This window comes from Rhinolophus sinicus, chromosome 6, assembly GCF_057876585.1.
Source record: "Rhinolophus sinicus isolate RSI-liver-muscle chromosome 6, RSI-T2T, whole genome shotgun sequence".
In the NCBI taxonomy this organism is placed as follows: domain Eukaryota; kingdom Metazoa; phylum Chordata; class Mammalia; order Chiroptera; family Rhinolophidae; genus Rhinolophus; species Rhinolophus sinicus.
This window is the reverse complement of record NC_142506.1, coordinates 68,495,235-68,522,488: the sequence shown is the minus strand read 5'-3', so window position 1 is coordinate 68,522,488 and position 27,254 is coordinate 68,495,235. Positions and strand designations below refer to the sequence as shown.

At 57.7% G+C, this 27,254-nt stretch overlaps 1 protein-coding gene across 4 annotated transcripts; it reads right to left on the bottom strand.

Moving 5' to 3' along the window:
* Window positions 1-963: 963 nt before the first annotated feature.
* On the bottom strand, window positions 964-18,991 carry INAVA (innate immunity activator). 4 transcript variants are annotated; one of them, XM_074317097.2, is made up of 10 exons: window positions 18,692-18,991; window positions 12,720-12,868; window positions 12,191-12,324; window positions 11,833-11,949; window positions 10,998-11,205; window positions 7,610-7,663; window positions 6,678-6,870; window positions 6,288-6,458; window positions 3,982-4,597; window positions 964-2,705 (listed from the first exon to the last, which is right to left on the bottom strand). In XM_074317097.2, the coding sequence occupies exons 1-10, from the start codon at window positions 18,973-18,975 to the stop codon at window positions 2,613-2,615; spliced, it is 2,019 nt and encodes a 672-aa protein (XP_074173198.2). In that variant the 5' UTR covers window positions 18,976-18,991; the 3' UTR covers window positions 964-2,612. The 4 variants fall into 4 exon arrangements, with proteins under 4 accessions (XP_074173198.2, XP_074173197.2, XP_074173201.1 ...); XM_074317096.2 differs by having other exon boundaries at window positions 6,288-6,461; window positions 18,692-18,988; XM_074317100.2 differs by lacking the exon at window positions 18,692-18,991 and adding an exon at window positions 18,499-18,680 and having other exon boundaries at window positions 6,288-6,461.
* Window positions 18,992-27,254: the final 8,263 nt, after the last annotated feature.

Here is a 27,254-nt window from a genome sequence, read left to right as displayed (position 1 = left end):
GGGGAGCTGCCCCCTTAGGCCGGTTGTCCCCTGGGAACCTAACTCATCATGTGAAATACTCAGCCAAGTGCCCCAATATCTACAGTTCACTTAGACTGAAGATGCCCAGGTCTGAGATCAGGCCAGCACCTCCCAGGACCGCTGCTGGCGTCATCTCCCCTCCCAGCCCTCCTCCACCCAGAAGGGGCGCCCGAGGCTTCAGCCAAGCAGGCCCCTGAAGCCACGATGTCCCCAGTCCCCAGGGCTGAGCACCCAGGCAGGGCTGGAAGTGCCTGGCCCTCAGCCATCTGCCGACCCTCCCCTCCCTGCCACTTCCTGTGCTGGGGGGAAGGCAGGCAGGGCCCCTCTACCTGACACGCCGGGCGCCTTAGATCCAGTCACACACTCCTCCTGGGACCAGGCTCCAGGGGGCGCTGTGGCCCAGGTCCTGGGGCGGCCCCTGCAGGGCAGGCCTGGAGGTGACCAGGTGGGAGCTCCTCACCGGCTCCCATGGTCCCTGGAGAGGGGGAGAGGCCCTGTGGAGACAACCCCCACACCACCCCAAGGAAGCACCCCTGTTGTGCAGCTTTGGGGAAAGGGCCGTTTCTCACCAGGACCTCCTCTCTGGGCAGCAGCTCCTGCCGGCTTACCTGGAGTCTCAGCCACACTCATCACTGACCACTGCCTAGCCCGGCCAGGCAGGAGCCAGACCTGATGCTGCCACAGTCTCCTGTCCTTGGGGAAGTGACGCCCAGAGCCCAGCTCCTTGGGCCTGGAGACCTGAGGGGCTTTGGTCGGGGTGTTCCCGTTTGCACCCACCAGGGAAGCAGACAGCTGAGAGGCCCCCTCCCACCCCATCCAGCCCACTCGCTCCCTAGGACCCGGGCGGACCAGCCCGAGAGGCCAGGCAACTCCGCTACCCTGGGGAGCACCCTCAGGGCTGGGCAGAGCTTCTTGGCACAAAAGAACCCTTCACCAGCAGCGCGGCGGATCACAAACAGCTTTATTGAAGTATTTGGCACAAGAACCCACAGGTGCAGCCCCTGCCGCTGAGGACGCAGCCACTGCAACAGCACCAGGCATCATATGGGACCAATAAGTTAATACAAAGGACACTCAGGTGTGGGGGGGTGCTCAGATGTCTCCCAGCTCAGCCCCTGGAGGACCTGGGAGGGGGGGTGGCTGGACACTGGGGAAGGGGGCTTAGAGACAAACAACAAGAACAGCATCCAAAGTAGGACATTCGATCATGCAGGTGCCCCCCCCTCCCCATCCCTCAGGCCACCTGGGCTCTTCCCTCAGCAGTCTCAGTCTCGTGCAGCCACAACACCGCTCTGTCCAGGAGGGAGAAGGATCAGGCACCAAGTTCTTGGAGCCTTCAGCTGTATTCCTAGTTGCTGCCAAGTCCAAGGAACTTGAGAGGAAGGGCTCTGCGGGGCCACATCAGACCCCAGCGCTCCTGACTCCGCCCAGCCTCCGCTTCGTGGCTGTCTCCTTGAAGCAGGGTCCCCACCTGGGTTTAACCAGCCGCAAAGGCCCAGGGATGAGAACCCACGGACCACCTGATGGTCTTACTCGGCACAGGCAGCTGAAGTCACGGCAGCTGGGACAACTGGTTAACGCTCTTCAGGGCGGGTGCTCCCGTCTGTATTTCAAGGAACCCCAGTCTCAGAGCAGAGGCATGGCTGGGGGAGGAGGGGGGAGGGGAAGCAGGAGCCATGAGCTCGCCCCTGCCTCTGAGAACAAGCCACCAAAGTGGTGCCTTTCCGAAACATTTGTAAGGTGTTGGTTTTTAGGACGATGATGAAAAGAGGTAAGAGGGAGTGGTGAGCTGCAGGTTCTCACGATGCCCAGAGAAGGTGGTCAAAAGGTGAGCTGTTGTCCAGCCACCAGCACCACAGGCGGCCCCCAGCCTGGGCCTCCTGACGCTTCAAAACTGGGGAAGCCTTCAGGTCAAGGCTCAGAGGTCAGAGATATTGGGAGCCCACGGGGCCCGGAGAGGAGATGGGGGCCCCCGACAGGATTCACGCGTCAGGAAGACCGTACTCCACCAAGACACACTGGCCTTTACCCCACGTTTCTGTGTGCATCACAGAGCACATTGTAAAGGGGATGAAGGCTCCCCAGCCCAGCCACCCCTGCGGTACCCAGAGGGCTGGCAAACGGACAGTGGGGTACACGAGCGTGCTGCCGCCAGCCTCCAGCTGCAGTGAGACAGGAGGCCGGGCTGTTCTCCAGGCCCGTTCTCAGAACCGGAGGGCGGAGCGTTTGAGGACCTGACCTGGCCCTTTCTGCCTCCTGCATCCCCCACCACGTGTCTTGCATAAGGAGACAAACACTGTCCCTCAGGCCAGGCCCCCGGTCCAACACGCCAGCCTCTGAGGGATAAAGCATTATCATATTACAGGGATCTTGAGGACAAATGACAAATATAAATCCTCAAACCAGGACTTTCTCAACAAAAACTGGTATATAAAAAAAAAAAAGTCTCAGCTCCAGGTCATCGCCCTGCGATGGGGACAAGGGAGCTGCAGAAGGCACTCGGGGGGCGGTTGGAGCCCCCACCCGCTAGGAAACAGTCTTTTCCGGCAGCCGAGCCACAGCCTGGGGGCACGGGGCACCCCTGGCCTTGGTTACACCTGGCTGATGATCTCGCCATTCTCAGGTACAAAGACTTGCACAGGGGCCCCCTCGGGCGATCTCCGGAGCACACACACAGTGGGCACCTGCCAGGGTCAGGGAGAGAGGAGAGGTGGGTGAGCAGACTGGGCAGAAACGTCCAGACCACCAGCCCAGGTGTACCACCCTTGTCCCTTAAGGATGCCGACCAGTGGCAGCCCCGGCCCAGCCACTCAGCCCCTGCCTCTCCAGGAGGCCATGTGTCCCCCAGGAATCACCCTCCATCCACTTTCCACTCCAGCTCTCTATGGGGTGTGACAGCACCCTGACCTCCTCCGCCCGTCCCCAGCTCACTTCTCACCACCCTCCCTGTCTGGCAGGTTGGGATGGGCTGGGCCTGGGCTAAGGACAGGCCCGAGCTCGCAGGAAGGAAAAGCACATCAGCTGGAGGGTGCGGCGGGACTGGGGCCAGGATGCTGCCAGGCCCAGATGCTGCAGCTCTGAGAAGTGGGGTGGGGGCAACACGCAGCTGGGGAATCTAGGCTCTCAGAGAAGCAGCCTGTTGGTGACTTCTGGAGCACTCCCCCTACAGAGCCCTCCTAACCAGGGAGACACAAAAACGGGCTCATATACCTGTATTCCCCACTTCCAGGTTGGAGAAACCTGTCTGTAGAACACAGGTGGCCTCCCCTACGTCATGTCAGGGCTCTCTGTCCTACGACCTAGTACGCCAACACCACTCACCCAGTACTTGCTAGGCACCCCTCTAATCATTTCCCACATATTCACTCATCGAGGTTCCTACCCACCTGTGAAAAAAGTACTCCCATTCTAAGAGGGAGGAAGAGAGTCTCAGGAGTTAATCCACTTGCCCAGTCATGTCACTTCCAGGGAGCAGGGCTGAGATCTGAACTCGGACAGTCTACCGTAGGGTCTGTGCACTTAACCCATATGCCACCCTGCGTTGCAGCTTGGCAGCATGGAAGGCTGGCAGCTGCCTCAGGGAGGCCACAGGCTTAGGCAAACACTTTCCGAGCCTCTCCCTCTGTCCTGGGCCTTCAAGTCAGGAAATTGGGGGGATGCTTCAACATGGATTGGACTTTTCATGAGGAATAGAGGCTTGTCTGTTTGGGGGATCAACTGTGGAGACCTTAAAAAGAAAGGTGTCCGCTCTCCCGGAGGACCATCTCCTCCAGTGTACACAGGAAAAGTTAGGAGGTGCCCCAGGTGAGTCAGGGGCGCTTTCAGAGCCAAGAGGGAATGTTTTTTGGCCTTTTCTTCCCAGCTGGGGATCTGGCCACCAGATTGCTGCTATGACGTCTCTACTCTTGGACCTGCCAGGCTGGCAGCCCTTCCACAGCTGGAAGAGCCTACGACACTCACCTGCGTCTGGGGCCCCAAGACCCGTCCGGGGGGCAGGCTGCGCACGCGGAAGGCCCCGTGGCGGTCCAGCGAGTGGGGGCGCGCGCTGCGCATGCGGGCGCGCTCGTGCCACAACTGCAGCTCCTGGGTCACCGCCGCCCTGCAGAGCGCGCGGCCGGCGGGGCTGTCCTTGAGGGACGGCGTGCGCGCCGGGCGGCCGCGGGGGCGCAAGTGCTGCTGCAGCTGCTGGAGCCGCAGGGCCAGTCCCTCCTCCTCGCGGGCCATCAGGTCTAGCTCACCTGGCGGCAGGCAGCCCTCGGCCACCAGCACGTACCGCCCAGCCGGGAAGGACCCGGCGGGCAGCAGCAGGGCTGGGTGGGGAACGGCTGGGCCCCAGGCCCCACAGTGGCCCGGCAGCGCGGTCGGGGACAGCGGCCGCAGAGCGCAGATGTCCGGGCTGCTGCTCCCCGGCGAGGTGGCGTGCGACACGCTGGAGCCATCGGAGCCGCTGTCCTCCGAGCAGGAGTTGGGAATGTGGGGCGGCCGTGGGGGACCGGCCGGGGTCCAGCAGGAGCTGGGCACAGTCACCGTGTAGTGCGTGGGGCGGCGGCGGGGCCCCGCCCGGAAGGAGTCCGTCCTGCGGAGAGGATGAAGGCAGACGTCCTGAGCCTGGGGAATGGGGGCAGACACCCTACTGGCCTAGCGTAACTCAACATATCTCTCCCCCGAGTGCACCTCCTTCTGTTCCACTCACATTTCTGGTTTGTATCCAGTGTGCTACGTCAGGGTCACCTCTCCTCAGCCACTTTAGGGACCCTTTGTTCAGTGGTGTTTCATCCACAGAACCTGGTCAGGCAGACACTGTCAGGTGTCTGCGCTGAACGTGGCACCAAGGGAGCACACGTGGTCTACAGTCCAAGGACAGAGGCCCCAGGAGAAGCCAGCCTTTAATTTTCGACTTTCTGACTCCAGAACCCTGAGACCATCATTTCTCTCATCCAAGTCACCCCGTCTGCTGTGTTTTCTTACGGTAGAGCTAGCAGAGTAACGCAGGGTGGCGTTCCCCAGGGCACCAGTCCAGGCCCAGCGGGGCTGAAATCCAGCTCTCACTCTGCTGACACACAGGGGCATGGGGCCGTGTCTGTCCAGAGGGTACACCTTTTACTAACTGGATCGAAGGCACTGTTTGCAAAAGGCCCTGGCGGTACGTAAAGCCTAAAACTCATCCCTGACGTGAGGGGTTGCCCAGGCTGCACCCGTCTCGGGCTGCCTGACAAGCAAACTTATACTGATGGAGAGGAATCCCGCAGGGCCTGCTGGGGCCCAGGGCATTTTGTGGTGTCACTAACACCTGTCATAACGCTGTCACTTAAACTAGTACCAAGCAGCAGGGCGCTGGGAACGTAGCAAGCAATCGACTCATTATTTGTGGATTCTGTCTTTGCAAATTCTCCCACAGCTAGATCCATTTGTAATGTCAAAATCAGCACGTGTGGCACTTCCGTGGTCCTTTGGGGACATGCACAGAACGGTGAAAAATTGGAGCTGTCCAGCAGGCCCGTTCCCAGCTGAGACTGAACAAGGTGACCCTCTGACTAGTTGTTTCAGCTCAGTGTCAACGGGCAGCCTTTCCACTCTATCCCGTGCCCACTAGTTTGTTTGTTTGTTTTTGTTTGTTTTTGCCATTTTGTGCTTTTCTTGAGTGACTTCACTGTTTTAAACGGCCCCAAGCAAAGTGCTGAGGAAGGATGTGCCGGCTTGGTGGACAGAATACCCACTAGATGAGCTTCATCTGGACATGACTTCAATGTTAATGACTCAAGGACATACATTACATACGATGACTTTAGCCAGAAACTCTCATAAAACAGGTTACGTATTGATCAGTTGACAAAAATGTGAGCTAAAGCTCTCAGGAACCTAGCACTCTACTTCCCCAGGATGAACGGCTGTACCCGCAAATTCCAATGTGTGTGGTGACTTCGCAGGACGTAAACTGACCGCAAATAATAAGTCGACTGTACACATCAGTGTCCAATAACCAGCAGTTGCAGAAAACTGAAAGCATACCAGCACATACATGCTGCCGAGGACACTTGTGCAAAAAGACAAACCTGGGGTCTTTGGAAGAAAACTGGCTTCACGAATGACTTGCCTCTGGCTTTGCTGGCTGTGACACAGCCTCTACTGAGAGGTGCCCCAAGAAGGCACTGGCCACACGTTACCCACAGGTGTCCCACCTCTACCCTAGGAGCCACTACCCTCTAATATAAGCTCTCGACAGTGGGTCCCCGCCCCCTGCATCTCGGGAGTGGCCCATGTTTTACCTCAGAGACTGCGATAGTCCCCTCCTCCCCTGCGTCTCAGGGGTCGCGGGGGCACTGGTGCGGCCCTGCCGCTGTCCTGGGACACTGCGAATGGGAACCACGTGGTAGGGGGCGGGCTCCAGCAGACACAGGTTGGAGGCGTTGGGCCCATCCTGCGGCATGGTGGCTGAGCTGCTGCAAAAGGGGTGGTGACAGGTCAGCGGCAGGAATGCTTCCATGTGAGGGTTCCCATTATGCAGAGGAATGGGGCACGGTAGAAGGGGCCCCAAGCTCCCAGCACCACACAGCTAAGGCGGGGGGCAGTCTCCCAGGCTGGCTCTGCTGTGCCCCCAGCAGTCTCCCTGCTCCTGGCCCCTCCTTCCTCCCCGCCCTGACCTGCCCCGCCCTGACCTGCTCTCACTGTCGGGGTCAGACTTCCTGGGCTTCTCGTACGGGTGGTCCAGGCTGGTCTCCTTCCAGGGGCTATTCTGGATGGGCGCACGGTCCAAGCCCCCAGTCTCAGCTCCTGCTGGCTGCAGCCCCTCGAGGCTCTGGGGCGGGAGGGGCAGCGACTCTGAGGGAGGTTTTGGCACCTGGGCATCCTCTGCGAGAGTAAAAAACCTGTGAGGGCAGTGGCTGGGCAACCGGCTCACCTCTCCCTGCCAGGTTGCTTGTCCTGCCGTGCCGACCCAGATGCTAGAAAAGGGTCTCCTCGCCTTTAGACCTAAGCCCTCCGTCACAGGCCCCTTCCAGAAGCCTTGAGATTCACGCTCCTTGGCTCACATTACTCCACCTTCCAACCTTTGCTCCTGGTACCATGTCGGCAGCAAACTCTTTGTTTACCTATGTGTCCTGTTCACACGGTTCCCATGTGCGCTATTTCCTTACTGGCCTTGGCACTCCCTGGGCAGGACTGCACACCTTGGTTACCTTGACCCCCTGCATCATCAGGGTTTGTAAACAGGCTTCTTAATCTATGGACTTAGATTTCCTGCTACCCTCTTCTCAGAAAGGGCAATGACTGCGGCCAGATAGCTCTGTGGCTGACAGGTGCGTATGGAAAGCAAGTCCCAGGACAGAGGCAGGGACACCTGGGCTTGGCTAGAATTCACCCTTCCTTTCCCTGCCCAAATGATTGAGTGTTTAGAATGCAAAGGGTCAGCACGTCCCCACTCTCACGGAGCACGTGTGGGGCAGAGAAACATCAGCTAAGAGCGGCACCACCTCCACTCGCTCACTCCAAGCTCCACCCCCCATATGAAGTGCCCACCGATAAACTGCCAAAGCCCCACGGTCTTGCCAGAGCCCAGCCCTGACCATCGTCCCTACAGTGCCCCTCTCACCTTCCTCCAGGAGTAGCCCATCCGACAGGGAGCTGTCATCAGAGGCACTGAGCTCTGGAAAAGCCAATGGGAGAAAAGAGACGGAGGTGAGGAAATCAACCCATAGGTATGGGGAGCCAGCAGTGCAGAAAAACCCAGGCCTGACCCCCACCTTCCCAACAGATGCCTTATCAGGAAATGCCAACTGTGTGTCAAACACTATTTTGGGTATGAATTTGTTACTTGGAAGTAGAAAAAATTCAGAAGTCAGGAGCAAGGAGACAGGAAACCCGATTTTAATCCTGGCTCTGCCATTAACTTTGTAACCTTGAATAATTCATTTCAACGCTCTCGACCTCAGTTTCCCCATCCATCAGAAAAAGCCAGGGCTTCCTGTGGTGGGGAATCCCGGAAGGGTGAGGCAAAGACAGAGTCGTTTTGGAAGGCCCTTGGAATGAAAAAATTAGCTAACTTTTCTCTGGCCTTCTGTTATCACAAATACAGCTCCACTCCAGGACCCCAAATGGCAGAACTCCACATGGGACTTTGAGCTGTGGGGTGGTGGGGTCAATTCAAAGTAGGGTCTGCCGGCTGCTTCAGGAAGGTTCCTTAACTGGTGACATGGCCAGTCTGGAGGACGTGGACTATGGCTTCTGCAGGACGCAGCCACAGCTGTGCCCCAAGGAAGCCGAGGGAAACTGTCGGCCACAGCCTTTGAGCTGAAACTTCGGATATTAAGAACCTGCCTCATGTGACCCGGATGGAACCCACAGAGCATCTTCAACTATGTTTGAGAACAAAGAGGAGGAAAAACGAGCAGTCGCTGATATTTCTGTTGTGCCAGCACCTGTCTGAGTACTTTATCTGTATTAACTCACGTGCTCCCCCAACAACTCTGAGGTACAGAGTGGAGGAAACTGAGTCTTGGAGGAGGTAAGTAACATGCTCAGGTTAATCTGCCAAAAGGTGCATGAGTCAGAATTCACACCCAACAGTCTGACACCACAGGGCTCTTAACCAGCTCTCCTGTTAGCGGCATCTAACGAACAGGTCAGTACCCAGAAAATTCTACAAGTAAACAATTCCAGCCATCTTAAAATCCTTAATAACAGAGATGAGCAAACTACAGCCCTGGGGCCCAATCTGGTTAACTGGCTGTTTCTATAAGCAAAGTTTTATCGAATTGCAACTCCAAAGGCGGGCAGGGGTCAGTAGCTGTGGAGAGACCATGCAGCCCACGCAGCCTAGAACATTTACTGTGTGGGCCTTTAGAGACCTTTTCAACCTTTGTCCTACAGCTTAAAGGGAGTAGAACGCAGGAGCCCTTAAACCTTGCAGGGCACCCTGCTCCAGGAGCAGGGTCGGCCCTACACACCGTGTGTCCCCGAAAATGAGACCTAGCCGGACCATCAGCTCTAATGTGTCTTTTGGAGCAAAAATTCATAGAAGACCGGTCTTTATGATATGATATGATATGATATGATATAACATAATATAATATAACATAATATAATATAATATAATATAATATAATATAATATAATATAATATAATACCGGGTATAATATAATATAATATAATATAATATAATATAATATAATACCGGGTATAATATAATGTAATGTAATATGTAATATAAAATGTAATATAATAAAATATAATACTGGGTCTTATATTAATTTTTGCTCCAAAAGATGCATTATTGCTGATGGTCTGGCTAGGTCTTATTTTCAGGGAAACATGGTACATATGCCTCACACTAGTCTTTGCTTTGGGGTTCCATCAAGAAGGTACCCTCTTCTTGAGTTCTGGTCTCCTGCCTCTGATCTTTGATGAAAACCTGGGGAGTAAAGGTTCTTATTTTTTGCTAATGTCCAGCTGAAGAAATGGTGCGACGCTCTCGGTTAGGGCCAGCGAGGCGGCTGGAATCAGACTCCTGTGTTTTGGTGTGAATATATGGTCTGAGAAGACAGACATCAATCCCCGTCACCCCTCATCTTCCTGAAAACAGGCAGATCAGCGTTTCACAGGCCAGACGCACGTGATGCAAGAGGGGAATGTGGAGAGCCGCTGCACAGCCGCCAGCCAGACACTCGTGGTTCCTGACGTCGGCTCACTGACTCGGCCACACTGCCCCAGCCCAGCCTGGGGCCCTGGAGAGCAGAGGGAGAACGGAGGGCTTCTCTTGCTTCAGAGGCCGGAGCCCAGCAGTGCTGTCGTGCAGCCAGGCCAGAGCCCTTCCAACCAGAGAAGTCCGGCCACGTGAGCCTGGGTCACTCCTTTGTCTGGTCACATCCTTTCTACCCTAAATCAGAGATGACCTGTGGGTACAGGACTTCTGAGACCTGCACTGTGATCTCCACCTGCCTGAGGCGTGGGCCACAGGACGGGCTTTCGGGTTCTACACAAGGTCCCAACTTGGGAGGACAGTGGCCCCAGCAAAGAGCCTGAGGGTGGGAGCAGCAGCCCGGTCCAGGCCTGGAATGCAGTTCTGCCTCAGGGCTACCACCCGCATCCCCTCCTCCAGGCTCCTCACTACAGCCAGAGGCCTGGGACCCATGAGAGGCCTGGGGAAGGGGCCAAACAAGGGCACAATGCCCTTGGAAGGGAGGGCTGCAAGTCTGACCTGATGAGCTGGGTTTGGGTCAGGGGGAAAGAAAACAGTCACACCTGAGGGCTCAGAAACACATCCTGGAAGGTAACCTGGGCTAGACGCACTGATGTCATGGATGGCTGGCCTGGGGCCCAGACAACTCACCAGGTGCCCCATAACCACTCGTCACCAGGCCTTGGGGCTCAGGGACTCAACCAGAGAAGGGGAAGTGCTCCCCTCTTGACCAGGATGATTCTGGAAACTTAAGGGATTGTGGGGCAGGGCACTGGGGCTGCTGGATTTCAACCGAAACAGCCCACGAGTAGCTATGGACCCTGAAACCAGCGGGGAACCGTTATGCACAGCAATAGTGGGTGGGACCCTGCGCAGCTCACTCAGGCCAGGGACATCACCACACCACAGAGCCACAGGCTCATGCCAGCCACCCAGCTAAACCCAGATAAGTGTCTCCCTGTCAGCTTGGAGTGGACCTGGAGCCTGCAGGTGAGGAACCGTTGGAATCAGCACAAGGCCAGCCTGGGCACGACTGCTGCCCAGGAAGTCTGCTGAAGGGCGGTGGGTTCTGAGCAGGATGTGGAAGGATTGAGTGGGCTGCTCTCTGCGGAGCTGGGGGACAGGCTCCCTGCAGGTGGGAAGTCCTCTGCTGAGGCTTGTGGGGAGGCAGGGGGTCAGCACGGGGTGGCTCTGGAGCCTCAAACACAGTCGGGCCACACAGGCCAGGCGGACCGAAGGCGGTGGCCGCCCAGCCCCCCACATGGCTCCCAGAGGCTGGCGGCCCGGGCAGGGCGCACTCACCAGGGCCCAGGGGCACGCGCCCGCTGTGCCGCCGCCGCTCGCCCAGGCAGCGCTCCAGCTCCCGTAGCTTCCGCTCCTCCTGCAGCACCGCGTGCTTCCGCTGCCGGCGGGCCTGCCGGCCCAGGTTCTCCTCGCAGCTCAGGCGCCGGGCGGCCTCAGCAATCTGCAGCTGCAGGGCCAGCTCCCGCTCCAGGCTGCTCAGGGGGTCCTGGGGGGTGGGGGCAGTGAGTGTGGGAGGCAGGGGGCTCGGGGACACAGAGGGTGGCCCTGACCTGATGCTCTGGACCCTGGCCCTAAACACTGATGTGGGGCACAGGGTGGTGAAGGGAGGTGACCTTGAGCAGAGTTGTCAGCCTGGAAAACTGGCACGGGACCCACCCACCAGCCTGCCCGCTGAGCCAGGCTGGGCAGGAACCAAAGTGGAACACTTTCCCTCCTGACCCCAAAGGGTTAGGCAGGGGAAACGGCTGCCACTCACACCGCAGGGAAGGGCTTCTGGGAGGACTTGCACCACCCCCAGCCTCCATCCCAGGCCAAAGAGGACGAGGACAGCCCTAGGGGCCAGAACAACCTGTCTGAACAGGCCACTGCCTCTCCAGGCTGCATGAGCTCCTGACTGGTATGCCCACTAGGGGGCCAAACCAATGTCCTCCCCTGAGTTCCCAGCCCTCTGCCCCCTGGGGTGGAACACCCTCCCCAGGGACATCTGGGCCCACTCAGCGGGTGCCCCTCATCCACACGGAGCCATGTGCCCTTCCTGCTGAGCACCGGAAGCTTCCCCCTCCAGACATGATGTCGGACTCAGCAACCCACCTTTGGGGGCCGAGGTCCTCACCTCTCTGGACAAGGCCTTCTCGTCCAGCTTGTAAGCTGCTCCAATCCTGCGACGGACCTTCGGGGCCTTCTCCCCTGGTTTGAGGGGGTACTCAGCTGGCAAGACGCCTGTCAGCTCCTGCAGGGAAAGCAAGGTCAAGCCATGCCCCTCTGCATGCACCTCCAAGAGGCTCCATCCCTCTGCAGCCCTGCAGCCCTTCTTCCCCGGGCTGTCCAGTGGCCCGGGCAGGGACCACGGGCACCATTCCCCCATCTGACTTCCAAAATTCTCCCTTTCCTCAGGCCAGCATCCCACAACGGGACTCCAGGCCTCCCCCGAGTAGCCCACGTGTGGGTGTGACCCGGGCGACCGAGCTCACCGCCTCCCGCAGGCACAGCGCCCGCAGCTCCTCCAGGCAGCCCTCCAGCCTCTCCTCCAGGGCCCTCTGCTGCTTGCGCACCGCGAACGTCAGCTCCTTCACCTCCTTCAGTGGGGACACCGGGCTGTCCGGGCCTGGGGGCAGAGGCCACACACTCAGGGAAGCCCGGCAGGCCATCCTGACCAGCCCAGGGGAGCACGCATGTACACACACGTACATGCATACACACACACGCCTATTCGCTCTTGTCCTGTCAGGACAGGGCCAGCCTAGGCCCACGAGCTCAGGCCATCCAGAGAGACAGGGAGGGTGTTTCAGCTGTGTGATCACTGGGGCCGAAGTTGAAGATGCCGGTTCCGGATACGATCAAACCGCCAGGATGGAAAGCTCTCCAGCCCTCCCCATGTCTGCCCCCAGCAGAGACCTCGCCCAGCCTCCCACCCGCCTCCAGTCCTCCAGCATCTCAGCCTGGCCAGCCCCGGGGGCGCAGCTGGGGACTCAGAGTGCCGGGCCTTCCTGAGCCACTCACCAGACTGCAGGATGATGCCGCTGTCACTGTCGCTGACCTCATCCTTACTCTCCATGGTGGACTTCTGGGAGGAAGCCGCACAGCGCAGGGACGGGTGACACCGTTCCCAGCCTGAGCCAGGACGTGTAGGCGGTCTGGAATTTCCCCAACTTTTAAGAGACAATAACGAAAAAGCTACGTGTAAAGCCCCTTGGTTCCAAACAGAGCTTAGCAATCATGCTAGAGGGCAGAGGGCATGGCGGTGAGGACAGTGCTTCCTTGGGTGAGCACAGATGGGGGTTCTCAGCAATGGGGGTGCGCAGAGAGAAGGCTCTGTGGGCCCCACCGTCATACCTGCTCCCCGGGGGCTTGCTGGGCCCCCCACAGCCCCCCACTGCCTCCTACCCAGAGAGACATGTAGGCCCAAGTGGGTCACGAGTAGAGGCGGCCCCAGGAACTCCTGACCCTGGGGAGAAGGTCAATTAGGAGAAGAACAAAGGATGCGGACAAGGAGACAGGGTGGGGAAAGGAAAGCAGGGAGGGGACAGTGTCCCCAGGAGGCATGCCGGTCCCTATAGGGCCAACTGTCCTCAGCCAGAGGCCCCGGGGGGCCCATCCTGCTGCCCCAGTCGCTGGGCTCTGGGCTTTCAGCCAAGGCCCTGGGCTGGTGCCCCAAAGCCCAGGCTGCCCGGCTCTGGCCCAGGATGTTCATCCGAAGGCAGGTGCCAGACAGCTAGCTGTCCCAAAGCCTGAGCCAACTCCTAGGACACCAGCCACGACCAGGAGATCCCTTGACGGGGAGTCTGCCTAGTCAAGCTGGACCCCTTGGACCCCACAGCCAGAGGAGCCCCGGAGGTGTGTGTCAGGGTTGCTGGGGGTGGAGGGAGGGTGACAAGGGCAGAAGCTGCCTTCCTGGGGCTTGGGGACACTGGGGTGGCACGGCACGGTCCCAGCATCACCAAAACAACACCTGCTGCGTGTCCCCTCTCCCGAGCCCACACCCCTGGTCGGCCCAGCTGGCTGGGCTGGGCAGCTGTGGTTGCAGTGCTGCAGGGGTGGGGAGGGCGGGCGGAGCCGGGCGGGCGTCTGGAAGGAGCCCAGCCACCTCCTCACTGAGTCAGCCCATTAAGCAACAGTCCAGTCCCCGCAGAGTTTCTGTCTAGCGCTTATCCTGCCTCCGGAGGGCAGGGGCCACAGTGTGGGTGCCACCAGGAGAGAAACGCGGGCCTTGGGGGAGCAGATACAAAGCAAGGCACAGAGAGGAAGCCCCCCTCCCCTCCAGCAGCACCTCTGCCATTGGAGACAGAAAGCGCAGAACAAGCGAGAGGCTTTCCAGACCTCCGTAAACACCACCGCCCGTCAACGTGCACAGGCAGAAACAACTGAGAACCACAGGAACCTGCACTGGGGAGTTCAGCTCCAATGGAGCCTCGAGAGTGGGTGGCAGGATTGAAAAAGAAAGGTTATGTGTGGCCTTTGCAAACCCGTCTAAGAGACTGGCCGTATGTTCTGGAGCCATCGTAGGGGAGTCACCCCGGCCAGTCTGTCCATCCCTCCCAGGAGATGAGAGCCAGCAGTCACTCTCCTCCCACCCCGCGGCCTCTGACCCTCCCCATGGCCAGGCCAGGCCCAGCCCCAGAGCCAGGCGGAAGCCAGTTTCAGCCAGCTGGGGACTGGGACGTGGAGGGGTAATGTGTGAGGGGAGCCATTAACTAGCCACACTTGCTAATTAATTATTAACTTCGGAAGGAATTGCCTTGGGAAGTTGTGCCACCCAGTTCAGGGGCTGAGATGGGGGGCTGAGCAGACACCCCTTAGCAGCCTCCTCTCCCCCAGTCCCTACCCCCCAGGTCAGCTGGGTCTGGGGGGTGGGGAGGCACTGCCCTCAGGGGTCCCAATCTGGCGCTGTGCCCACCAGGGGCGCACTTCCTGCTCCAAGCACAGGCCTTGAAGTCGGGAACCCCAGATTGGAGTCTGTTATCTGGGCAAGTCACCCCACCTGGCTGGGCCCCGTTTCTCCACAGGCACAATGGATATGAGCCAGTGGCTAAGGCCCGTCCAGCCCCCGGCCTGAATGCAGACCGCTGGGACCTCCTCAGACACACCATTCCCTCCTCTGGCTCTGCTGGCTACCTCCGCACAGTGGGGACCAGTCCAGAGCCCATCTTCACACAGGAGGCACGGGGCTCCAGCCGAGGTGTCTCAGGCCCTGCTTTTAGGCAAAGGCAGTTTAGGGAACATCCACTCCCTCCCCACAGAGAAACCTCTGCCCTCCGGGACCCCAGCTCCAGTCCTGGGCCCTAAGAAGCAGTCTGTCCGCCTGACTGAACAACGTCCCCAGGAAAAGGCAGAGGAGGAAGAAGGGGAGTGGAGGGGGGAATGGAAACTCCCCCTCAGGGCTCCTCTCGTCAATCACTAATGTGCCCCGCAGCCCCGTCCTCATCCCTGCTTCTCCCTCCTCCTGGGGAAACTGAGGCCTCACCACTACAAGGCCAGGCTCCGCATCCGGTCCCCCCAGCGCCCTGGGCCCTAAGACAGGAAGGGGAGGTGGTGCTGGCCAGCGCCTGAGCCACTCCCGGGCCAGCCTGCCCCTTGGCCCCAAGGACCTGTTCCTCCAGCTGCCCTTCCCTCACCTGCTGTGCGTGAGTCCAGGAAACAGCCCCAGATTCCAGGTCAGGGGGCCGACGGGCGTTGCATGTCCCTGGGGTCTCCCAGGCCACAGGGCGAGCTCCTGGCACTCTCTCTCTGACCTGCTCCCACTCCGTACACACTGGTCTGCCAGCACTTGGCCCGCCTCCCTCCCAGGCTGCTGGGCCCAGGGAACCAGGTTGCTTGTTGTGACTTGAGTCAAAGGGAGGAGCAGGTGAGCTAGTCCCTCCCTGAATAAACCTGCGTGGCTGCCACAGGGCGTCTGCACTTCCGGGCAGCAGAGGAGCAGGGGGGAGGGGCCCCCTGGGAGCAACGCGGGAGTTCACAGGGGTCCCGTCTTCATGGCCTCTGGGGCACTGGTGCAAAGGGCTGAGGTGAGGGGCTCCCATGCCTTCCTGCCCTGACCCTGGCTCCCTCAGATGGCCACTGTCCTGTACCTCAGTTTCCTTTTCCAGAAATCCGGGCACACAGCCCCCCCAAAGCAGGTGGCAGGGCTACAGCCACGGGGGGGGGGGGTGAGAGGGGGGAGGCGGGTACCAGCAAGAAACTTATAAACTGACGAGGCCGGGTCCTTGCTCCTTCCCATACACAGAAACGGAGACCAGGCCTGCGTTCTGTCTCTCCCGAGTCAGCTTGGAAACCTCAGGAAGGCAGTGACCCCGGACTCCACGTGGGGAGGCTCTGGGGCCCCAAAGCAGGCCCGGCTGCTTTTTATCCCCAACGCCTCCCCCCAGGACCATCAAGACCATCACCTCCCTGTTTGTTATCGACATCCATCCTTCAGCAGGGTCCATGGGGACCCGACGCGCAGTCCTGTCCCCTCCTCCGCAGGAGGGCCACTGTCACCCCAGGCTCTAAGCCATTCCTCAAACTCCAAAATGGAACTTGTTTCCCACAAAAAAATAAGCTTCCAGCTCCACCCCTCATTGCCCCTCAAGCAAACACTGTTGGAATTCAGCCTGTTTTACTGGGAAGCAAAGGGCTAAGGCCACCTGTTGCCTGTCCCCAGTGAGCTGGAAAACAGAAAGGCTGCGGATTAAGGACTGCCCCCCACCCAAGACTTAACGCCACCACCTCCGTTCCCCCACTCTCGGTTCCTCCCGCCACACCCCCCTCTCTGGGATCCCAGCACGACCTAGGCCAGCACTGCTTCCCTCCCCCACCCCAGAGTCGGGATGAAGGGGAAGTCAGCTCCACCAAGGACCCCCGTGGAGCAGAGCTGGGTCACCCACCGAGCTCCCCTTGCTCCCTCCCCTTCCTCAGCACCCCCTACACACGCCCAGCTCCCCTTCACATTCCTGCACACACCCTCTTTCCAAACAATGGAGGCCTCCAGGGTGACCACCTCCTTCCCTCCCCAGGCTGAGGCTGAGGGGCCCCTCCAGGGGACAGGCCCTCCAGGGGACAGCCCTTCGGATGGACAGGAGCCAGCTCTTGGTCAAGAGCCTGCAGCCCTCCCCCCCCCCCCCCCCCCCCCCGTCCTAGGAAAAACAACAGGCGCCCCCACCCCCCACAGGTTTGTCACATTCTTCCAACGTCAAACAGAGGAGTTGACTAGGCACCTAATTGACACCCTCCCTCTACCTAGCCCATCCCCCAGCTCCAGGTGGGGGAGGATGGGAATTTCTGGAATCAGCTCACAGCATAGGTTTTGATGCATAAAATAAAATGAAGAGAATTACTACGAGAACCAATTATATTGAAACACAGTTCTAAAAACAAACAAACCAAGAAAAAAACAGAGTGATGTATGTGCACCTTCTGACATCACACAGGATCTATCAGTGGGGCATGTCGCAGAAGTGATGAGTGGACAATATTTCAAGGCAGCTACAACTGCAATGTGACATGAAACTGCGAATTCTATTAATGGCAAAGTCACAGGTGCTGCCCACAGCTTCTCGCCTTGTCACCGAGGGCAAAGCTGAATCTCTGCTAAAGGTGGTAGAAAAGAAAGATGTGGGGTTTTTCCCATGGAAGTTCATGAACCCTCTGAATTCTCTCCAGATGCTTTGGTGCCTAGGACCCAGTTAAGAACCCCGCCTTCCGGGAACCCCCCATCTGCGTTCAGAGGCCCCCCTTGCTCCCTCAAATTCAGAGGCAGTGTTTCTCAATGCAGCAGAATCTGGGGTTTGGAATGGGACTGGCAAATCCACTCTCCAAGACCGCAGGCCCACTGGATCTGGCTGTGCCGTGCCATTCAACTCAAAATGCCAAGGGAAGATGGGCATTCCAGGGAACTTAGGGTTCAATGTCCCCACTACCAGCCAGTCTGGGTCAGGGGGCTGATGGATGCCCCAAACCGCAGACCACCAGCTGGGGAGGACGTGGATTTTCCTCGCATCACATTAGGGTACTTAGAATCTGATCTGTGAACGGAGAAAAGCCACCTCTTTAGGGTTGTCTGTTCCTATGGAAAAGTCCTGAATCAGAAAAGTCTTCCACACCCTGTCGCCCTCCACTCCCCGATATTGTTTGAAGTTCCTTCTGATCCGCGATTGGAAGTTCTTGTAGAGCCAGGGCCTCTCCTCCGTCTCCACTTCCCCACCCGCACCCAGCAACGTCCAGTCTCAGGCGCCCTGGAATTCCACCGAATGAATTAACAATCAGTGGTCTGCGCTAGGCCAGCCGTGCAACAAGCAAGAGGGGAATGGGCCGGGGACCCTCCAGGCGAAGGGGGTGGGAGGTGGTTCTCCAACCGTGTTCTTCCTCCACTCTCCTCCCTTCCCACTGGGAGAGGTGTTCGCCTCCAGCAAGCGGTGATGGCGTGGCTGGGACGGGGAACCCCAGCTGGCCCGGAAGGCGGCCTGAAACCAGACCTCTGGCTTTCCTTAAAAGCCCCTTTGTGCGGTCCACCCTCTCCCCTCCCCCACCGCGCCCTCCGCATCCAAGCGGCCGGGACTTTGCTCCTTTTGTTTGGCTGCTTTCTGGCTTCCCGGAACCTGGCCGGCGGGGGGGTCCACAGCACGGGGAGGGTCCAAGGGGAAAGGTGGAGGCGGTGGAAATAGGCATTTGGGGTAGGAACTCAGAATTCCCACCCCCTTGGCGAATTCCCCCATTCCCTGTAGGGGCCCCTCCGCTAAGGCCGAGGACCGTGGGTTCAGGGGCCGATCCCCCGCTCACCCGGCCGCGGCCCCGGTTTCCCTCTTACCTGTCCCTCGGAGCTGCGGCGCCGCGCGCCCGCGCCCGCGCGCCCGGGTCCGACCCCGCAGCCGCAGGCCCCGCGTGTCCAGGCCGCCGTCCCTCCCCCCGGCCCGCCCTCCCCGGAGGTATTCCATTTAAGTTCGGCATTCGCAGCATCCCAAATGTTAAAGATCCCAAGACATCTGTCCCCCGGGGCGTACCAAGGCGCGGAGGAGGGGGGAAGCCGCGCGAGGGGCTTCAGGATTCCCACCCCAGAGTCGGGCGGGGCCGCGTGCGGGGCAGGAAGGTGCCATCGGGGTAGGGTGGCCTGCGGGGGCACCGGCTTCAGGGGCGAGGCCGTTCCCCTCCGCCCGATTCCGGGCGCCCGCGTGCGGGACCCCCCTGGCGCGACCGGTTCCCGCGGCCCTGGCGGGAGGAGGCTCCTCTGCGTTCGCGCGCCGCCTTCATCCGCGCGCTCCGGCCGGGTATGGCGGGGCAGCTCCATTCCCAAGACCCAGCGGTGCGAGAGGCGGCGGCGCCGCCGCGCCCCTGCCAGCTCTCGTGCGCCCCGGGAGCCGGCATTGCCTCCCCTCCTGGGCCCCAGCCCAGCCGTCCTCCTCCCGGCGCTGCTGGCCGAGCTCCGGCCGGAAAAGCCAAGCAGCTCCACCCTTCATTCATTCATTCATTCATTCATTCATTCATTCATTCACTTCACGTCCCTGTTCGCATTCGCTCACAAGAACAGTGTGCCCAGAACTGAGGGTCGGAATGCAGGTTCCTTCCCCGGAGGACACCACCACCACCACCATCACCCCCGCCATCACCACCACCACCGCCATCACCATCACCCCCGCCATCACCACCACCACCACCACCACCATCACCATCATCACCACCGCTGCCATCACCACCACCACCACCACCACCATCACCCCCGCCATCACCACCACCACCGCCATCACCACCACCACCGCCATCACCATCACCCCCGCCATCACCACCACCACCACCACCACCATCACCATCATCACCACCGCTGCCATCACCACCACCACCACCACCACCATCACCCCCGCCATCACCACCACCACCGCCATCACCATCACCCCCGCCATCACCACCACCACCACCACCACCATCACCATCATCACCACCGCTGCCATCACCACCACCTCCATCGCCACCACCATCACCACCATCACCACCTCCATCACCGCCACCATCACCGTCACCACCGCCACCACACACCTAGACAGTGATCAAGCAGCAGTAGTGTCCGTGAGGTCAGGCCCAGGACCTGGGCGCAGAGAGGGACCGCCAAGCCTGGCCGCAGGAGGCAGTGCCAGGGTAATTTGGAAGGTTTGAGGAACGTGAGGCAGCAGTGTCAGGAGGCACAAAAGCTGAAAGACAAAGGGGCACAGTGGGTTCTAGGAGCTGTGGGAACATTCGGGTGTGGGACAAGCAAGAGGGAAGGGAATGGAAGACAGAAGAGAGACGAGGCTAGTGGGCAGGCACGGCTCCCTGTGGTTGTCCAGGTTGTGCACTGTGCAAAGAGAAAAGGCTCACACATGCTCTACATGCCAAGCCCCGATGGGGCCAGAGCTAAATCTGCCTAGAGGTGGTGGCCTTTTCTCATTTGTACCAAGGCACAATTAGCTAAGCTGGCTGACGACCCATGTGGGCTGGCTAACGATTTAAGATTTTTATCCTGAAATTGAAGAGAAGATAGTTGCTTGCATCACTCAGGGTTCTCCAAAGAAACAGAAAAAAGAAAAGAATATATACTGGGGGGCAAAAACTGTATACTTGTATTCATCTTTTGTTATCAGTATATATGGAGTATCACAATTTGAATACAATTTTTTCCTTTCTTAAAATGTGTATGCATTTTTGGGGCACCCTCTGTATATTTGAGAAAGCTGACAAGTCCAAAGCCTGCAGGGAGGGCTGACCAGCTGGGAACCTGGGGGAGAGCTGCAGTCGGGCCCAAAGGCACTCAGCCTGCAGAAGCTCTTCATCAGAGGAGGTCAGTCAGCCTCTTTCAAGGTCAGCGGATTGGATGAGGCGCACCCCCATTCCGGGATGGAACCTGCTTCACTCAGTCTACCATTCCTTTAAATGTTAATGTCATCTAAAATATACCTTCACAGAAACATCTAGAAGAATGTTTGACCAACTGTCTGGGTACCATGGACTCAGCCGAGCTGACACAAAATTCGCCATGACGCTGCTGAAGACTGGATCTAGGAGATGCCCTGCCCTGCGAGGACTCCTATGTCACATTGGTGTATGAGCTTTTGGGGGAGGGGCGGAAACAAGGCAACCAGGCAGGGGTGATGGGCCCTGACTCATGTGGTAGCACTAAGGAGGGGAGGGGTGAGTCAAGAGCTATTTAGGATGCAGACCTGGCCTCATCCTGCAACTGATTGACTCGGAGGAGCTGGGGATTCCCGGGTGTCTGGCTTGAGGGTTCCGTTGATGAGGTGCTCATTGTAGGTCGTTAATGGTGAGGTTCAGTGAGCAGTCTGGTTGGTGTAGCTCGGGGACTGTGTGAGATCACTGTGCGTATAATGTGAAAAGGACCAAGGGGGGGTGGGGGGGTGGGGGGTGGGGGGGTGGGGGGTGGGGGAGGACACTTAAGGGTGGATAGAAGGTAAAGTGCTTTTGAAGGTGAGCATATTGTTACTCGTGATGGAATAATTCTCTGAGACACCGATTTGAATGCCTTCCCCCCTCCCACTCACCCCTACCCTTTCTCTGGGTGGGAAGCACAAGCTTCCTGGAGGCCTCAGCCCTGGCCCACTGAGGCAATGCCAGGGTTCTAAGGGGCAAGGGAGGGGGAGTGGCTTTGGGGGGCCAGGAGAAAGAGGTGAGATGGACCAGGCCCAGAAAAGAGGAGCGTGTGCCCCGAGCAGCAAGGAGACCAGGCATGACCTCAGCAGGAAGGGAGCTGAGAAGTTGGGCCCCAGGTTTCCAGCCTCAGGAGGTTCCTGGAAGCAGGGGTCACAGCTACAATAGACCCCCGGGGGGGGAGCAACGAGGGTGTCAGCCCTCACCCTGCTTTGTGGGCTCCCCTCGGCCTCAGCATTCTAATGAGGAAGTGGAATGTGTTGCCATCCCAGCAGGCCCAGGACAGAATCAAACTGAGTTTCAAGAAACAAGGAAGGTGATATGTGCGTCTTGCAAACCTGAGTTTGTAGCAATTATTATTTATAGCATTACTATTACCTTCATTTACAGTAAGGAACCTGAGGCCCAGAAAAACTAAATGATTGGGTAAAGCCACACACTAAGTGACTGGTGTGGGGTTGGAGGGTAGATCTCGCTGGTCCTGCAGTTGAAACCCCATGAATGAAACACATCAAATACCTACAGGGCCAGAAAGAAAGGAAGGAAGGAAGTATGTCAGGTACAAGAGTTGTATTTCAACGTGGTCCCATTGTGTTTGCTGCACTGCCACGCAGAGCCACCGTGGTGTGTGTGGTGGGGAAGGGGTGCAGGAGGCAGCCCCGTGGGGATTGTGGCACATGCGAAAAGTCAGGCTCTGTCCTAAGAGGATCTGACACTGCTAATGTCATCACAAGAGAAAAGCTTCTATTTTTAAAATAAAAGGTGGAAATCCAGCGTTTTATGTGGAATCTGATTTGCACACATTTGATTATTTTATGTGAAATTGAAAGTCAAGGAGAACGTGTTCCTTCCTTCGGCGGCAGGTTGCGTTGTGCTCCGTGTCTGGCAGCCTCTCAGAGCTCAGAGCCCGGAACTGGAGTGGGGCTTGGGAAGCAGGGGTGCGGAAGGCAGCACCCAGGGCCCTCCTGGGACTACAGAGGAGGGGAGGGAGGTGCAGATTGGCAGAGGCCACCAAGCCCCATCAGCCTTCTCTCCTTCCCACTTTGGCTGAAGCGTGCAGGGTCCTCTGGCGTCAGATGGGTTTCCCTGGGCAGAGGTGGAAGGGCCTTGCTGTAAGGAGAACGGGGACAGGGCCGGGTCTCCAGCTGGCTGGGAGCTGCCTGTCCCCGCCCCTGCCCCCAGCACTCAGTGGAGGGGCGCCCCAGCCCTCTCCCAGTCCTGGGCCTACTGACTCGGGCCCAGCAGAGGACCAGGCTTAGCTCGCTCACTGACCTCCCCGTCCACCCCCTTGCTCCGTGGGCTGCATGAGGAGAGCGAGAAGCTTCTCCGCGGCCCAGACGTTGCCCTGTGAGTGCCCCTGGAGAGAAGCTCTGGAAACCCCAGAATGAGTCGGAGCAGAGGCCGCTTCCTCGCCGAACCCCACCCTGCGGCTCGCAGCTGGGCCGGGTGCAGGAGGGCACTGCCCGCAGCCTCGGCCTCCATCAGTCAGAACACTCCCGACTGGGCACAGGCTGGGCACCAGGCAGGTGAGTAGCGGTGCCAAATGCGTACAACTACCTTAGAGGGGGAAGCCAGGGGGAAGAGACCCCCCAAAAAACTGGGGCTGAGTCTGGAGAGCAGCTCGGAAGGCTGGGCAGACCCTGCTTTGGGGCTGGGACCCCGAGTGGCAGGAAATGGGAAAGGAACCCACTTCCTGCAACACACCAGCATCCTCCTGGCCAGTGGTTCTCTGCTGGATTGTAAATGCCCCCAGGTCCTGTCCAGTTTAGAGTCCCGCCCCTCACCCTCCCGGCCTTCTCTCTCTTCTCTTTCATTTCTCCCGTGCCTCCTCCCCCTCCTCTCCAGCCCGGCCCTCCTAGTCGCCTGGGCTCCCACAGGATTCCAGGCCCACAGGACCCTGCCTGAGCTTCGCCTGCAGAGGTCGCGGGCCCCTGGGCCACCTCCCCTCCGCCCGGCGGGCCAAGCCCCAGTTGGAGCTGCTCTCCCCGGCGCCACCACCAGGGGGCGGCAGTTGCCGGGAAGCCGCCCTTGGGTCTGGAGCCAGGCTCCCGCCCGGTGAGCCCTAGAAGAAACCCCTGAGGGTGAAGTGACAGCTGGTGGAGGGCCTGCAGGCTCTGCTGTAGCCCGGACTCCTCCTTACCAGGCCTCGCTCCTGGAGGACTTGGAGCCCTCCTCTGGGGAGGGCAAAGCGGGGTAGTCTCTCAGTGAGAGGCCCAACCCCCTGCCCACCTTCCACCCCTCGGGGGTCACTCAGCGTCCAACACACCCCGACATGGCCCCCGTCTCTCTGGCCATTCCGTTTTTGGTTTCTGGAGACTCAAAAATGAATTTGGAACGTTAAGAAAAGATTGTGAATTGTGTCAAAAAATAAAACAAAGATAAAAGCTAAATACCAGAGCAGGGGCTGCAGGCATTTTTGTGGGGTTTTCAATTAAGACCGAGGCCAGCTTCCAGATCGACAGGGCACCAGACTCCTGAGGGCAGCTCTGCTCCACCCCCTCACCCCACCCCCAGTCACAGGACACAGCCCCTTCGTACCTGAAGTAGATGGCACAGAGTAAAGACGCCTGGTGGGGTTGAGTGTGTAGAACTCCCCAGGCCCCTGGGCACAGACCCTGGCCCTCAGGCCCCTGCACCCCAGGAAGGCTGGCGGCCAGGTGCTGGCAGACGAGGCCGGGTGCGTGTGAGTCTGGGGCGGGGGTCAGCTGCTGGCTGCCGACAGGGCTGAATGATCATGAGAACAACGGTTGCACTTGTCAGAGGCCTGGGTGGGAGGTCCCTGTGCAATGGCATCTGCCCCACTGGGGCCTTTGCTGAGTGGTCCTGAGGGGCTCAGGTACGTGCTCTGGGGCAAATGTGAAAAATAAGCATTTTGGAGTCAGGCAGATGCCTCGGTTTCTTCATCTGTGCCACGAGGATGGCAAGGTCCACTGGCAGCTGCCGTGAGGATGATGGAGTCACTCAGACAAAATGCTTTGCAGCCCTGCTGTGCCTTCACAGGCAACGATCTTTAAGACGATGTTTTCCCCACATTCTTCATCTTAAAAGAAAAAGTCCTTCTTCTTCTTCACACCCAGCTCTCAGGGGAAAAAAATACTAACATGTCTACATGACAATCACATCTTTCTGGTCCAAAACTGTGTGTGGGGTACCAAGTTTCACTTCCCGTGGTTTCGCAGCAAGAGGTTTCAAAGGGCCAGCCTCCTGTGACCAGCTGCCCTGGGGCCTTGGTATGCAGTAAGTAGAAACACCTCTGCCTTCTAGAATACTCAGTGATGAGAAAGGAAGGCAAAGGAGGGCCTTTGAAGGGAGATGGTTTAAATTGAGGTCAGAGGTTCTTTCAATTAATTGAAACGGTCTATAAACCAGCCATGTGTGACCTAACACCCCCTCCTCAGTGCTCTAGTCCCAACCACTCCCATCCCCACCCAACCAGATTGGTCAATTTAGGTCAGTTCCCATGTATCTGTTCAGAAATGCATGCACTGAAGGGTCTACGTGCTTTGAGAGCCTCCTGGGGCTGGGCGGGGAGGGGGCTGTGGGAGGTGTGGGTTCTGTGGAATGGCCGAGGTGAGCCATGAGTGGGGCCTGGAAGGCAGCAGTGTTTGGGAAGCTCATGATGAGCAGAGCCCCCCCGGGGCTGAAATCAGGGGAGAAGCTGCTCTATTTGCCCAGTTTGTTCAAGAAACTCCAGACACTTCACTGTTGTCTTGGATGCTGGAAGGTGGGTGATTTCATTGGCCCAGACATTCCAAACCAGTCCTGAGCCAGATGGAAAAGAGGCTCAATGTCGCAGGATCAGCAATGTGAAGGCTGCTGAGCCAACCGAAAGTCCCATCACAGAGGAGCAGGGACGTGATGGCTTATCCACAGAGGGAAGCCTTCAAAGGGACCGTTATGAAATCTAGATAGCGGCGTGGAAAATGCTTATAATACATTCTGAAAAAGTAAAGACAGAAAAGCAGACGATGTCATGGTTCCAGCGATGTACATTGTGAGCACGGCAGGGAAGGGCTGGAAAGAACGTGCAGAAATGAAAAGTACTGCAATTCGGGAGGAGGGTCTTAGGTTATTTTACTCTGAATATTACAGTGTCTCTTTATGGTAACAGTAATAGTAACAGTAATTTTAGCAGATGGGACCTGGGAAGATTTGAAGCACTAGGTTATATAAAAAACAAGGCTTGGTGAAAAGAGATGGGCAGAATTCGGCACACTTGTGACCCACAGCGTGCTGCGGCGGTGTGTGCACAGGTTCCAGCCTGGGGACAGCCCGAGGCTGCTTGGGGCACAGACGCATTGCAGTAGAGGGAGATGGGAGCAGGTACCTCATGAAGATAGTCATTTTCAGAGCTGGCTGAGTGAGATTAATCAGCCGTCTAACATGTCTCCGGGGGCAAACCACAGCTCCACCCAGACACTGGCAGCCGTTGTCTCAGCTGCGCCGGGGCCTTGCAGCCCACCAGAGCCCAGCCCTGGCTTCACTTCCCAACTCAGACTCCCCGGGCAACCTGGGGCTGGTGGGTCTCAGCACCGGTTCTTCCAGTCCTGACCCCTGACCTCAGCACACCTGGGAAGACCCTCATCACCCCTTAGTCTGATGCCCAAACACTTCCGTAGTGAGGGGGACCCTAATTGCATTGGTCTGGGCTGTCCAGAGAAGCAGAGCCAATAGAGGAGACACGTCTATATCTGTATCTGATGGGAATATTGTATTCTTTTAAACTTGGGCAGGTACCAAGTTGACAAATACATTTTTTGCAATAACAATGCCCTTTGGTGTTTGTCAAATGTGGAGGTGGATAGTTTCTCTCCTACACCACTGGAGACAATGTACATTTTTCAACAATTTGGCACAATGTACCAAAGTCTTGTTCACAGTCTTTGAATAACTTTGCTTCTAGGAAGCTGTCCTGAAGAAATGGATAAAGATTTTTGTACAAGGATCATCGTTACAGAATTGTTTATAAAAGTGAAAAATTAAAAAAAACAAAAACCGTTAGGGGCTTGGTTAAACAAATGAGGTGACAGCTCATATAATATAATGTAACTTTAAAAACACATTTTGTATAATCTCTAATGACATGGGAAAATAAGGCACATTGCGAAGTGAAGAAAGGCTACGAAAGAAAGTATATAACACACAGTCAACACAGAATTACTGAATGCCAGCTGTGTGCCACAGCTGGGAACGCAATAGGCTCAGTCCTTGGTCTCCTATACATTGACGCCAATTTAGCTGGAAAAGAATGTACACACCTGTATTATTATACACACAGAAAATATACTCCGAGATATCTCTTCATGGTGGGATAATGGGTGATTTTCCTATTTCCCTTTATATTTTCCTTTAATTTCCACATAAAAAAACAATAACAAAGAACCAGTGTTACTTTAATTATCAGGGGAGAAACTGTTAAATTTTGAAAGACAGAACCTGGGTTAGGGTGTCGGGATGGGGTGGGTGAGCTGGGTTCAGAATGGAGACAGTGTCTCTGGTGTCACACGGGGAGGTAGCAGGGACAAGGGAAGGCAGGAGGGAGAGACACAGCTTTGATGGCACTGTTTGCTCCTCTGTAACTTTGACCAAGCCACTTGGCTTCCGACCGTGTGTCATCATTAGTAAAGGAAGCCATCAGTGCCTGCTCCACACGGGGTCGCGAGAAGGGATAGAACCATGTCACGTATGTGCTTTTTAAAACGTGCGCTGTGCTGCTATTAGGACCTTACACAGGTCATGTCCCACCTCTGGTCGCCAGTGTCCTCCTTCTTGGAGTGGACAAAGTGGCTTCCAGCTCTGACATTCTGTGATGTGTATCTATGTGACTCACGCGGTGCCTACTTTCATGAAGATGTAATTACACGCTCAATAAATACTTTCTGGTTTCGATGACAATGAAGAGGCAGGGTGATTTCACATCTTTGCTTCCTCTTT